The sequence below is a fragment of the Mya arenaria genome, chromosome 11 (genome assembly GCF_026914265.1).
Source record: "Mya arenaria isolate MELC-2E11 chromosome 11, ASM2691426v1".
Taxonomy (NCBI): domain Eukaryota; kingdom Metazoa; phylum Mollusca; class Bivalvia; order Myida; family Myidae; genus Mya; species Mya arenaria.
In genome coordinates, this window is record NC_069132.1 from 64049624 (window position 1) to 64063723 (window position 14100).

Sequence of the window (14100 nt, forward strand, 5' to 3'; positions counted from 1 at the left end):
ATTCGGACGTAAAAACGTGCTAATAATGATATTTTCACTTTTTGAAACAGTAAATTTCAAATTTCACTGATAAATCTCTATAAACCAAAAAAGCATAAAAAATGATTTCAAATATACTAGCATATTTGACCCAAATAAAGTTTTGTTGTTAAGCATTGACAGGTGTTCACCAGGGTTTTAATTGTCAGCAATTTGGTGATGTTGATTAATAGCTCTTTGATGTTTCTTTTATACAATATCTTCACATATATATTCAAGACAGAAGAATAAATATATATTTTTAATAGGCTTGACAAAAATCATTAAAGTTCCAGTAATAGTCCTCTACCCACTCCGTGTTTGCTGGAATGTTAAGTTATGTATGCTACTTCTTTTGAGTTAACTGTCTAACCGATACATGTGAATACTTTTATTGTTTCTATTTTCAGGACACCAACCGTTTTTCAACGAAGAACTGAAAAGCCTTCTTTTGCAACTTGATTTGACAAACAAATTTCCCGAAAAGATTTCTGTTGTAGAAGCTCTTGCAGTAGATATAGATGATCAACAGGAAAGAAGCAACGAGGACAATCTTAAAAAGGCGCCTTGGATTTTGTTAAAAAGTCTGTTATCAGCTGTTTATTACTCAAGGGATACTGTGCCAAACCAACTTTCAAAATTGGGAGACACGGGAACTCTAGTTGTAGATTTGGAACACTTTTATGATGCTGCACCACAAACAACAGAGGAAGGAGGATCAATAAGCAGGCTTGACATTCTTTGGACATTATTTCATTGCTGTGACCCTTTCGTAAAACAAATTATTGTTAGAAAACTATATATTTGCAACTTGGCCGTGCCCTTTCTATCCAAAGACTATAGATCGCCTTTAGTTAAGGCCTTCATCTGGCCTCTGCGTCATTTAAGTTTGTCTTTCGATGAATCATCGACGTTTAGTGAGCACGCTTTTGACATTTCAACTCATGTGATCGCGTTTGGACGTCTTGGTAGACCGACGCTGTCCAAATCATGTATATTAAATGAAATTCTCTCCGACGAAAAATCAAAAACGAAATTTCCTGTATTCTATGATTCCTCATGCGAGTCACAACATGAAACGAGGTCTGTGAGTCAAGGAACTGTTGATTTATTTTGGTTGCATCCAAGACCAGAAAACTATATGGATATCATGACAACTCTTTTTAACATGAGAGGTAATTTAGCAGAAGATTTTAATGCATCTTTTTTAAATCTTACGAAGAATTTAGCTGATATATTAGTTGTATTTACTGACATTGATGACCTCAAAAGAAACATTAAGTCTTATGAACATATTCTAAAACGTTTTCGATTTGTGGTCGTGATAATGTCGGGGCTAGTTTTCAGGGACCCAGATACTTTAAGGGTGTTACAGTACATAAATCAAATTGCAAAAGAATCAAGCTTTGATATAAAATTTATTCAAACCAATAAAGGTGAGGATGTAAGTAAAACTGGTGAAATTGTAAAAAATATATTAAAGGTTCTAGCAGAGCACTTAAAAGGGAAAGGGGGCGATTCTTTACACACACGGTTTGATAAACAGAATTGCCAAGATCTTTTAGTTGAAACTATTTACAAAGCACAATCTGATAATGCCGAACGGGTTGCAGATAGTGTACTTCAAGAAATCATTAAGGAAACAAATGCCTGGAGAAATGACAGAAACATTTCAATAAACGATGATCTTAATCACTGCAGACATTCAATAACGCCCTGCTCATCGATTTACACTAGTGAACTTAGTAAGCTAATTAGAGCGCTTGAAGTATCGCAATCATCGGAAGAGTCGGAAAAAATTCAAGATCAAATATTGGGTATCCGCAAAAAGCAAACACAAAATATAACAGAGAGTGTTGCTTCTTTTGTACAAAATCTGTGTGAATGCAGAACAAAAGTTGAAAGACATTTTTTTATCAACTGGTTGAAACTTGGAATGGAAAAAAAAATGAGAAAACGTATGCCCTGTTTACAATTGATGAAGGAAAACGAAGAGAAAGTCTTAAAACAGCTGCGCTTAAACAATGCAACAGAACACGAAATAAAACAACAAGAACTGACTATAACTGACATTGAGAAACAAATTGAAAATCTAACTTTCGGTGTAGATTTTCTTTTCAGAGAAACAGCCCACATATGCGATTCATTTATATATTTAACGGAAGATACAGAACAGATAAACCTACCATCACTGGAAAAAATAACGAACACATACGCTGATTTGGTCATTCAGGGACAAGTTCATCTAGAGCTTATTGACAGCGATAATTTTTACATGCCGACCCTTTGGATCAGAAATGTACTTGCTTTGATCGATACAAAACTGATCAATTCGAAGCTGATTACAGTGTCTGTTTTGGGATTACAAAGCTCGGGCAAATCAACTTTGTTGAATACCATGTTTGGTGTACATTTTTCAGTCAGTTCAGGTCGATGTACAAGAGGAATATATGCACAGTTGTTGCCAGTGAGGCGACACGGTCGTACAGAAATCTCTCCCTTCAATTACTTAATGGTTGTTGATTCGGAGGGTCTAAGGTCATCAGACCTTTTAACTGTGTTATACAGTTACAACCGCGATAACGAAATGGCTACTTTTGTTACTGGATTAGGAAATATTTCAATCATGAATATCATGGGAGAGCATATTTCCGATCTGAAAGACATTTTACAGATAGTTGTCAATGCCCTGCTACGCCTGTATGAAGCAAATAATGCTCTTCCAAAAGATCAAAGATGTTTTCTTGTGCACCACAATGTGTCAGAACACGCAGCTAAAAAAAAGATGTCAGCAGGGATTAAAAGGTTCGTGGAATGTTTAGACGGTGTAACTGAAGAGGCTGCAATTCAAGAAGGTTCTTTATCTAGACGTTTCACTGACGTCATTCAATTTGATCATGATTCAAGCGTGCAATATATACCCTGTCTTTGGCAAGGGGTTTATCACTTAAAGCATGTTAACACTGAGTATAGCTCCGCTGTTATCAAGTTAAAACATTGTCTCATGAACTCGACACTGAATATTGGCTCAGGCAAAACATTTACTGATTTTGGAATACAAGCAGTTGATTTATGGAAAGGAGTTATTTCAGAAAACTTTGTATTTTCCTTCCGGAACAGGTTGGAAATTAAAGCATACTGCACGATAATGGAACAAATAAACAGATCGCTGTGGCGTGAGGAGATGTCTGTTAGAAAGAAAGTACTGACTTGTTCTCATCGCAGCCTTTCACAATGTAAATTGGAAACAAATGTAAAAGACAAAAGGAATAAACTGAGATTTAAAATTTCCAACGCGATTGAACAATTTACAGAGTCAGCATTTACCATGTGCGAAGATTTGTTTGGTGAGAGTGAATATAAAGATATAACAATTAAATGGAAATGCGACATTCATTTGTATATTAAAAAAAGATCTGATGAAATACATAGTAGTTTAGTTAAAGAACTTAACAACAGTTGTGAAATCAAAAAATTTGAACTTTCAACCTTAAAGCTAATGGAGGACAAACGAACCTTGCTGAAATCGGAGGCAACTAAGCTAGCAAAATCATTACGCAAAAAAGGGAAAGAAATTGATCGAAAAACCATTGATAGTTCATTTAATAAGATATGGAAAAGGTATAAAAATGAAAATGTTTGTGACAAAATTGACTTTCAAGATTTAACAAAGCAACATGTGCTTGAAAAATTCAAAAATAATATAAAAATTCTCAGGAAAGTGATCAAGCATACAACAGAACCAACTAGGTTAAGTAATAGTTTTGCCTCCAGTCGTATTTGTCATACCGATATAAACACTGAAGAACCAAGTGACGCTAAAAAAGAAATACTTTTTCAAGAATTAGAAGTAAATGTTAACTGTTATTTACAAAAAGTGGAAGAAGTGATCCAAGACATTTGTACTGAAACAAAAGAACTACTCACAGTAGACTTTATGTCGTTTTGCAAAAATGTAGGTGACTTGTTTCAAGAATTGACCTCAAAAGTTGGCAATATAACTTTGAAAAAGATATTTCACATTAAATTAGACATGCATGTTTTAACCTTTGCTTCTTGTGCGTTTAAAAGACACAATGAATTTTATGATAACGAATTTGGTATGACTGCACATATGAACCGGTATAAAAGCGAGTTGTACATTCTTTTTCAAGAAGATGTTGCTAACCGGACAGCAGAACATAGGGCAGCCGAATTGTTCTGTTTGGGAGTTTGTAACTCATTTAAAAAAATATTTCCGGTCATCTCCGTTTGAAGACTGAAGAACATCTTAAAGGCAATCTACCGTTTACAAAGCATAATCTAATAAAAGCCATATGTACAACTTTGGCAAACAATAACAAACTCGACCAATTCGTTGAATATTTAAGAAATCCAAAACTGTTTGCGAAAGGTTGGATGAAGCATCAATGTGAAGACAACCTGAACATATCAAAACTCGCCATAGAACAAGCTCGACATGAAGTGCTGCACATGACTGCAGCGGTTGAAAATGGTGTAAAATTATGCTGCGCAAAATTTAAAGCAATGACGTCGGTAAATATGTCAGAATGGTCCTCAATGATAATGACTTATCTGCAACATTCCGGTACAACTCTTGATCATGTTGACTTTCAAACCTTTTGTAATCTTCGATATATTCAAGACATCGAATTCTTTACTAATATTGTGTTGGGACAAAACGACGAGGAAGGCCTATTGAAACATAAGACATCATCAGTCTTGATTGAAATCGAAGATATGTTCTCAAAAGTGAAAATTCCATATTCAAAAATATTGAATGAAATGTGGGGTTGTAACGAGCAATGTCCATTTTGTCTGGAACCATGTGCAAAATCGGAAGAACACGGCAGTTCCCCTCATTATTGCATTCAACATCGACCAAATGGCTGTGTAGGCTTAAGATTCGTGTCCGATGAAAAAATATCCAAAGAGACATGCAATGCATCTATTGCACTTAATTTTCATTACATGTGTTCAGTCATCAAAAAGGCATGTGGCTGCAAGAAACAAGTTGGTCATCCTTATAGAGAATATAAGCAGCATTTTCCAAAGTGGGAAATAAGTCCATCTTCAAACAGTTTTGAATGTGCTAAGTTTTGGCTTTGGTTTGTCGGAAGTCATAAGGACGAATTGGCAAAGTATTATGGTTATGATGTATCTGAAGTACCTACCTCGTGGGGAACAATTAAAAAGTCTGCGGCAATCCGAAGTTTATCAGATATATATTAAAGGAACTATGAGTATTGCATATGTAGTACAACTTGGGGGTCAAATGTAAGTACCAATAAGGGTTATTACTATTACATACTAAATACACACCAAAATGATACTGGAACACATTCAATGATAAGAAATCGATTAAATTATTCAATTGTTGAAAACACCTGTAAATAATCATAGAGAGATTTTTAGACCTAATTATTTTTGTCTATATAAAAATAATAACTTTATCACACAAACGCGTTCATTTTTAACCATTTTTACGTGATAATTTATTTTTATTTGCTTAAAAATAAAATTTTGGCATGTTACGTCTTCCAGAATTATTAAAGATACACTTTTTGGAGTACACGCTTTAATATAAGTATTTTGTAGATCATGACAAGCATTTCTGTATATATTATCCAAGGTCAAGTTTGTATTGTCCATAAAATGATGTAACAAAATATAACTGAATCAAACGTATTCTGAGATCATCATTGAAATATGTGTACTTTTTCACTTAAACATATGTCGACATAATGATTGTTCTTCAACAGATTTTTTTTCTTCTTCACTATGATAAAATTATATGAGAATAAGTTTCAAATAACACTCACAAAAAGGGTGTATACATTAGCTGCCGTTTTCATTTACAAGCCTTTAAAGAGTAGTTCTTACATAATTTACTAAGCTAAATTGAGTGTAAAAAAAGGTCGACGTAACAACCTATTGGAATGCCAAAACACTGGGTAAAACTATATCAAAATATGTATTTATATAAAACCGTTTTGATTCTGATGAATAATGCACCAGATGAAGGTGAACTGAGAAGTCATTCTTTTACATTTGAAATAAGCAGTTTTAAATTGATATTTAATTGGCATATGAATTCAAAGTAATCTTCTTTCTCGATAACATGTTATTTGCTTTGTTGTTTAATCTGCTTCTTTCATTTCTCTATCGCCGTTTTCCATTGCAACATTTTATTTGTATATTTGTCTGCGTTTTTTCCCGTATTAGGCGGGGCTTAAAAGTCAATACTCATTTGTGTACAAAGCTTATTATTTTACAGTCATTTGTCAAATTATTGCAACAAAAGGTTTGAGTTTGTGTGTTTTTGTGGACGTTAAAAACATATTTTGAAATAAAGAATTGTTTACATTTACCATTTTCAATGTTCGTCGTTATGACTAAGAAATCATTTTTAAAGGTTTATTTTGCATTTAGATTGTGAAATGTGTATTGAATACCTTTTGCATCTACATTATGTGTCAGTGTATAAACAAACAGTATTTTTCAATTGTTTTGTTGTGATGTTTTAAAGATATTTGTATATTTCACGTTATCAATATTTTTTCTATTGTAATAAGACTGATCTCTTATATAGTTTAGCATTGTGTTGTTAAATATGTGCTATATTGTTTAAACACCAAGCATCAATGTGAAGACAACCTGAACATATCAAAACTTGCAATAGAACAAGCTCGACATGAAGTGCTGCACATGACTGCAGCGGTTGAAAATGGTGTAAAATTATGCTGCGCAAAATTTAAAGCAATGACGTCGGTAAATATGTCAGAATGGTCCTCAATGATAATGACTTATCTGCAACATTCCGGTACAACTCTTGATCATGTTGACTTTCAAACCTTTTGTAATCTTCGATATATTCAAGACATCGAATTCTTTACTAATATTGTGTTGGGACAAAACGACGAGGAAGGCCTATTGAAACATAAGACATCATCAGTCTTGATTGAAATCGAAGAAATGTTCTCAAAAGTGAAAATTCCATATTCAAAAATATTGAATGAAATGTGGGGTTGTAACGAGCAATGTCCATTTTGTCTGGAACCATGTGCAAAATCGGAAGAACACGGCAATTCCCCTCAGTATTGCGTTCAACATCGACCAAAAGAGTGTGTAGGCATAAGATTCGTGTCCGATGAAAAAATATCCAAAGAGACATGCAATGCATCTATTGCACTTAATTTCAATACAGGTGTTCAGTCATCAAAAAGGCATGTGGCTGCAAGAAACAAGTTGGTCATCCTTATAGAGAATTTAAGCAGCATTTTCCAAAGTGGGAAATAAGTCCATCTTCAAACAGTTTAGAATGTGCCAAATTTTGGCTTTGGTTTGTCGGAAGTCATAAGGACTAATTGGAAAAGTATTATAGTTATGATGTATCTGAAGTACCTACCTCGTGGGGAACAATTAAAAAGTCTGCAGCAATCCGAAGTTTATCAGATATATATTGAAGGAACAATGAGTATTGCATATGTAGTACAACTTGGGGGTCAAATGCAAGTACCAATAAAGGTTATTACTAATATATTTTGAATACACTGTAACACAACAAAATGATACTGCAACACTCTTTGAATGGGAAAGAAATCGTTTTAATTATTTAATTGTTGAAAACACCTGTAAATAATCATAGAAAGGTTTTGAGACCTAATTTCTTTTGTCTATATAAAAATAATAGCCCTATCACACAAACGTGTTTATTTTTAACCATTTTTATGTAATTATTTATTTTTATTTTCATAAAAATAAAATTTTGGCATGTCACGTCTTCCAGAATTAATAATATAAAGGTACACTTTTTGGAGTACACGCTTTTATATAAGTATTTTGTAGATCATGACAAGCATTTCTGTATGTATTATCCAAGGTCAAGTTTGTAATGTCAATAAAATGATGTGAAAATATAACTGAATCAAACGTATTCTGAGATAATCATTGAAAAATGTGTACTTTTTAACTTACATATGTCGACATAATGATTGTTCTTCAACAGATGTTTTTTTTTTCTTCTTCACTATTATAAAATTATATGAGAATAAGTTTCAAAGAACACTCACAAAAAGGGTGTATACATTAGCTGCCGTTTTCATTTACAAGCCTTTAAAGAGTAGTTCTTACATAATTTACTAAGCTAATTTGAGTGTAAAAAATGGTCGACGGAACAACAATTGGAATGCCAAAAAACACTGGGTAAAATTATATCAAAATATGTATTTATATAAAACCGTTTTGATTCTGATGAATAATGCACCAGATAAGGGTGAACTGAGAAGCCATTCTTTTACATTTGAAATAAGCAGTTTTAACTTCTACTTCAACAGGTAGAAATTCAAATGGGGATTCAATGAAAACCATGTTCAATTGAAAAATTACGCAAATAAGTTTCGAAACCGGGACGCGCCTCTTTATCCGTACCCAGTGATACCTATTGAAGTCGCGATGGTCCGATGAAATAAGATAATCGTATTGAATGTCTAACATCACGACAGTCGAAAAATAATTATTGATTGTTAATGAAATTGCTTTTAAACATGTGGTACTTTACAGTTATGACATTATTTATATTTTATTTTATAGAAATAATATTATTTTACCATGATATATTTATTTGTTGATTGTCTGCACGTGATTCATGATAATACGAAATAATGCCTAATAGTAGTGAATCATTGTTACATCTAAAATTGATATTTCATTGGCATATGAATTCAAAGTAATCTTCTTTCTCGATAACATGTTATTTGCTTTGTTGTTTTATCTGCTTCTTTCATTTCTCTATCGCCGTTTTCCATTACAACATTGTATTTGTATATTTGTCTGCGTTTTTTCCCGTATAAGGCGGAGCTTAAAAGTCAATACTCATTTGTGTACAAAGCTTATTATTTTACAGTCATTTGTCAAATTATTGCAACAAAAGGTTTGAGTTTGTGTGTTTTTGTGGACGTTACAAACATATTTTGAAATATAGAATTGATTTCATTTACCATTTTCAATGTCATCGTTATGACATAGAAATTGATTTCATTTACCATTTTCAATGTTCGTCGTTATGACTAAGAAATCATTTTTAAAGGTTTATTTTGCATTTAGATTGTGAAATGTGTATTGAATACCTTTTGCATCTACATTATCTGTCAGTGTATAAACAAACAGTATTTTTCAATTGTTTTGTTATGATATTTGTATATTTCATGTTATCAATATTTTTTCTATTGTAATAAGACTGATCTCTTATATAGTTTAGCATTGTGTTTTTAAATATGTGCTAAATTGCTTAAACACATGAATGTTAACGCATTTATTTCAACCATCATCACCAGGCTAGGAAAGTTCGAGTACTAACAGATCTGAACTAACAGTCATCAAATATATCTCAGATTCTATGTTAAATGCGTCATTTTAAAACATTTCATTTAAGAAGAATTTTGTTCCCGTAGTGTCCATTGTACTTGACAACACTAAAATGAATTACAAACCAGACTTTGTTTTGACGAGGTCTTAGTAGAACCTTAAAAATATCTACTTAAATAATTTACGGTTTACATTTTTGAAGGAGCTTTTTTTGTTAATTTCATCAGAAAAATAAATCTTGAGTTCTAACAATTAAATCGATAGAAATAGCACATCGTTTTATTCAATGCAAAATCGTTTGCATTTAAGTACGCAGTAATTTAAACTGTCATGTCGAAATTTAATCAATGGTCTGAAACCAGTGCATTTTATTGAGAAGGCCATTATTTCAAAAGTTTCCCCGCCAAACCGAACACCCCATTCAGCAAGTAACTACCGTAAACATGAAATCAATTTATCTTGTCTGTTTTTTGAGGAAAAATGTCAGGGTACTGCCATAGCCTTAGTGTCGTTACAAAAATGTCCAAGATATTTTCATTAGATTTAACAATCATGTTACCAGCAACAATACGCAAATGTGTTTGAAGACCCATAACTCTGGCTTTAATGATAGTCGAGTAAAGTCCTTGATTGACAGAGAAAAAGCAGACTTGCGTTGGTATCCGTTTGAAGTGCTCTTGTTCCAAACTAATATAAGAAAATGCATCGAAAGATGAGTTTTCTAACATGTAATTACTCCTCGCAAATTAATAGGCATTATTTAACAAATGCGTGGTGTTATTAAATTGGTAGAAAATGTGTATCAGTGTTTAAAGCGAACACCCAGTTTTCACAGGCCCGATCAAACGGTTAATCTTTAGTGGATTGAACACATTGCCTCATTGTAGTTTATATAGTTTACTTTTATACGTTTACAATACGATTTCAAATGAAATGTTTGAATGATTAACATATTTGTGTTTCTGTATGTGCTATGTTAAGTGTGAATGAGAGAAATTGTTCCAAAAAAGTGTTTAATCTATACATAGAGTTACTTGAAGTGATACGTTTATAAAATGAAAACTATTTTTTTCTTTGTTGTGTAAATGTAACGCAATTTAACAACTGTTTTACTGGTTTAGATGTTGTCAAAGATTGGCAGATTAAATGGAAAATTAAATTGAAACTTCCACCTTTGACTTGTCAGTCTACACAAAATAAACACCTCTTTTAATTGGAAATCTAGCCATTGGTTTGGGCAATACTATCAAGCAATATCTAAACGTAATTGTAATGACGTCGAAAATGAGATTCATTTTATTGTAGATGTGGTGGTTCAGTGTAATTGAATAAATGTGTTTTGGTTCATTGTGCTTGAATACATAATTCGTATATTTATACATATGTATGTGTATACATATGTACATTGTATAGATCTGGAACATGATCCATAAAACATTAGCACTTAAATTGTGATTATACTGGAAGAGATATTTCGTTTATACAAAAATATACGACCTGCAGAAGGAAGTTAAAGTTACAACTATGCGGTTGTCATATTTACCTTACAATAAAAGGAGTCCTAAAAATAGTTTCTCTGAAGAATTGTTCCCGGATATAATAAAGGAAGCATTTATTTTACCGTCTATAGAAACTCATACAGATAACAGCTGTATTCACCCATTTCTTTCTCCAAAATATATAGTTTCTTAACCATTACACGCACAAATATATTTGCATAAATTGCAACTGTGGTTCCCGGAAAACTCACTAGACTGTTAATTGGCATTTTATAGTGGAAAAGCAGTTGTAGCCTTATTTAAACCACTCAAATAGATAAGACATAACAATACATAAAGAAGGAAATTTACAATATTTTACTATAAAATTTGGATTACTCTAGCATTCCGTTCATAACCCAAAGGGTTTTTTAGCTCACCTGAGCACGATGTGCTCAAGGTGAGCTATTGTGATCACCCTGTGTCCGTCGTCGTCTGTTGACTGGTAACACTCTAGAGGTCACAATTTGGGCACAATCTTAATGAAACATGGTCAGAATGTTACTCTCAATAAAATCTTGGACTATTTCGATATTGGGTCATCTGGGGTTAAAAACTAGGTCACCATGCAGGTCAAATTAAAGGAAATGCTTGTTAACACTATAGTGTTCACATCTATGACTGTATATTCAGGAAACTTGGTCAGAATGTTAAAATTAATAATCTCTAGGTCAAGTTCGAATCTGGGTCATGTGTGGTCAAAAACAAGGTCACCAGGTCAAATTGAAGGAAAAACTTGTTAACACTCTAGAGGTCACATTTATGACTGTATCTTCATGAAAGTTGGTCAGAATGTTTAATTAGTGTATATTTATTATCTTTAAGTCAAGTTTGAATTTGGGTCATGTGCAGTCAAAAAATAGGTCACCAGGTCAAATTTAAGGAAAAGCTTGTTAACAATGTAGAGGTCACAATTATAAATGTTTCTTTATGAAAGTTGGTCTTAATGTTTATATTAACAATCTCTAAGTCAAGTTTAAATCTGGGTCATGTGCGGTCAAAATCTAGGTCACCAGGTGTCACATTTATAACTGTATCTTCATGAAAGTTGGTGAGAATGTTTATATTAATAATCTCTAAGTCAAGTTTGAATCCGGGTCATGTGTGGTCAAAAACTAGGTCATTAGGTCAAATCATAGGAAAAGCTTGTTAGCACTATAGAGGTCACATTATGACTGTATGCTCATAAAACTTAGTCAGAATGTATATATTGATTTAGCTCTAGGCAAAGTTCTAATCTGGGTCATGTGTGGAAAAAACTAGGTCACCAGGTTAAATAATAGGAAAAGCATGTTAACACTCTGGAGGCCACATTTATGACCATAGGTTCATGGAACTTGATCATAATGTTATTCTTGATGATCTTAAGGTAGAGTTTGAAACTGGTTAATCAGAGGTCAAAAACCAGGCCACGAGGTCAAATCATAGAAAAACATTGTAAACACTGTAGAGGTTACATACTCTCTTTGATCACCATGAAACTATGTCAGAAGGTTTGTGTTTATGAAGTCTATGTCAAGTTTGAAACTGGGTAACCTGAGTTCAAAAACTAGGTCACGATGTCAAATCATAGAAAACATTGTTAAAACACTATTGAGGCCATATGTTCGACTTTATCTCTATGAAACCTGGTCAGAATGTACTTATTACAGCAAGGTAAGGTTTGCAACTGGGTCATCCGTGATATTAAAAAAATCATTCGTGATATTAAAAAAAACTTGGTGACTAGGAAGGATCTAACCCCCTGTCACAATTGCCTTCGCCCTGAAAACACTTTTTTCACGCTTTAATTGGATCAGGTGAGCGATACAGGGCATTCAGGGCCCTCTTGTTTTATTGTGTATGTCAATCATATAAGCCTACATGTGCGAAATATATCAATGAAATATGACTTTTTTCGGCCGTAATGCCGTCTCTTACAAAAATTAAGTGAATAGAATTAAGATTATTATTGGTCATAAAAAAAAACTTGAACTCAAAAACCAATGGGTCATGATAATACTAGTAAAAAATAAATGAGTATCGGAAACGGAGCTCTTTATATATCTAGATGTTTTCATAAAGATGAAGATTTTTATTTTTCCGAGAACGACACCAGAAAAGTATGGCATCTTTCATTATGTACTTTTTGGCGTTTCGTTACCTTTTTTAGGCCACAACAAATTGATCATTTGTTCTACGGATTTTGCCCAAAAAAAGTAGGAGCGAGCGAGCGAAAAAAAAAAAAAAAAAACTTTTTTTTTAAATTTAAGGCAATTCAGAGGCGAGCGCAAGGCGAAAAATAAAAAAAAAATTAAAACGTTTATTTCTTACTAAATTTATCATGCAATATCAAGAAATGCTTTTTAATTGCAAACATAGGTTCTTAGTTTAAATATAAATGAAAAGGTTTTGATTGTATCACATAAAAATCTGTCTCAATATATAACAAATGGCAATAAGATCCAGTGCTTTACTATTACTTAAGACACTGCCGATTAAATTGCGGGACAACACAATTGAAGCAGTATTAAACAAATCTGCAAATGGGGCACCGGTCATTATATTAGAGCAGGTGGTGGAATAAAGATGTTTCCCTTCCAAGACCTCGCCTTTACCACGAACCAATGGTTTATAGGTCCGTGCCTTGAAAAAAAAAATCATGACACCCTCCATAGCTTCAATGCCCGTAAGAAACAGGCCACTTTAATAACAGGCCACTTTACTACAAATCGATCAAAGAAAACAAGTGGATAAGAACAAAGAATTGACAAAATTAAAACAGTCATTTTACTAATAAAAGGTTTTATTTTCTGATTTTACTGATGTTATTTTTATACTGTACATGTATGTGTAATGCACTAGTCAATTGTAACCACGACCCCCAAGGTCCGGGGAATAGCGGGGACTTTGACTTTCGGTCCAGCCAACCCCGGATAAAACCAACGGTACTGCGGGGCCACCTGGAAGGCGAAAACACGGCCCATTTCACCGGCTATCTCCGGTATACCCCCGGTCCTGGGTGGGGGGCATGGTTACAATTGAATGGTGCATAACCGATAAATACAGACTGTTTCTCGAACATTTACAAGTCCTTCTATTTTTATCAATTACGAGTATAAAACTGAGAAATGCATTTTAGAATTTAAAAAATAACTCACGAAAACATGTTCATTTGTTGTAAGTCGAGTGTCCGTGT

At 33.2% G+C, this 14100-nt stretch overlaps 1 protein-coding gene across 1 annotated transcript in view; it reads left to right on the forward strand.

The window, feature by feature from the left end:
- Positions 1–10555, forward strand: part of LOC128207126 (interferon-induced very large GTPase 1-like) — a 28469-nt gene extending 17914 nt beyond the window's left edge. The window contains exon 4 of the mRNA XM_052909893.1: positions 429–10555. Coding sequence (XP_052765853.1) covers positions 429–4273 — 3845 coding nt within the window. The 3' untranslated portion in view covers positions 4274–10555. The remainder of the gene's footprint in view (positions 1–428) is intronic.
- Positions 10556–14100: the final 3545 nt, after the last annotated feature.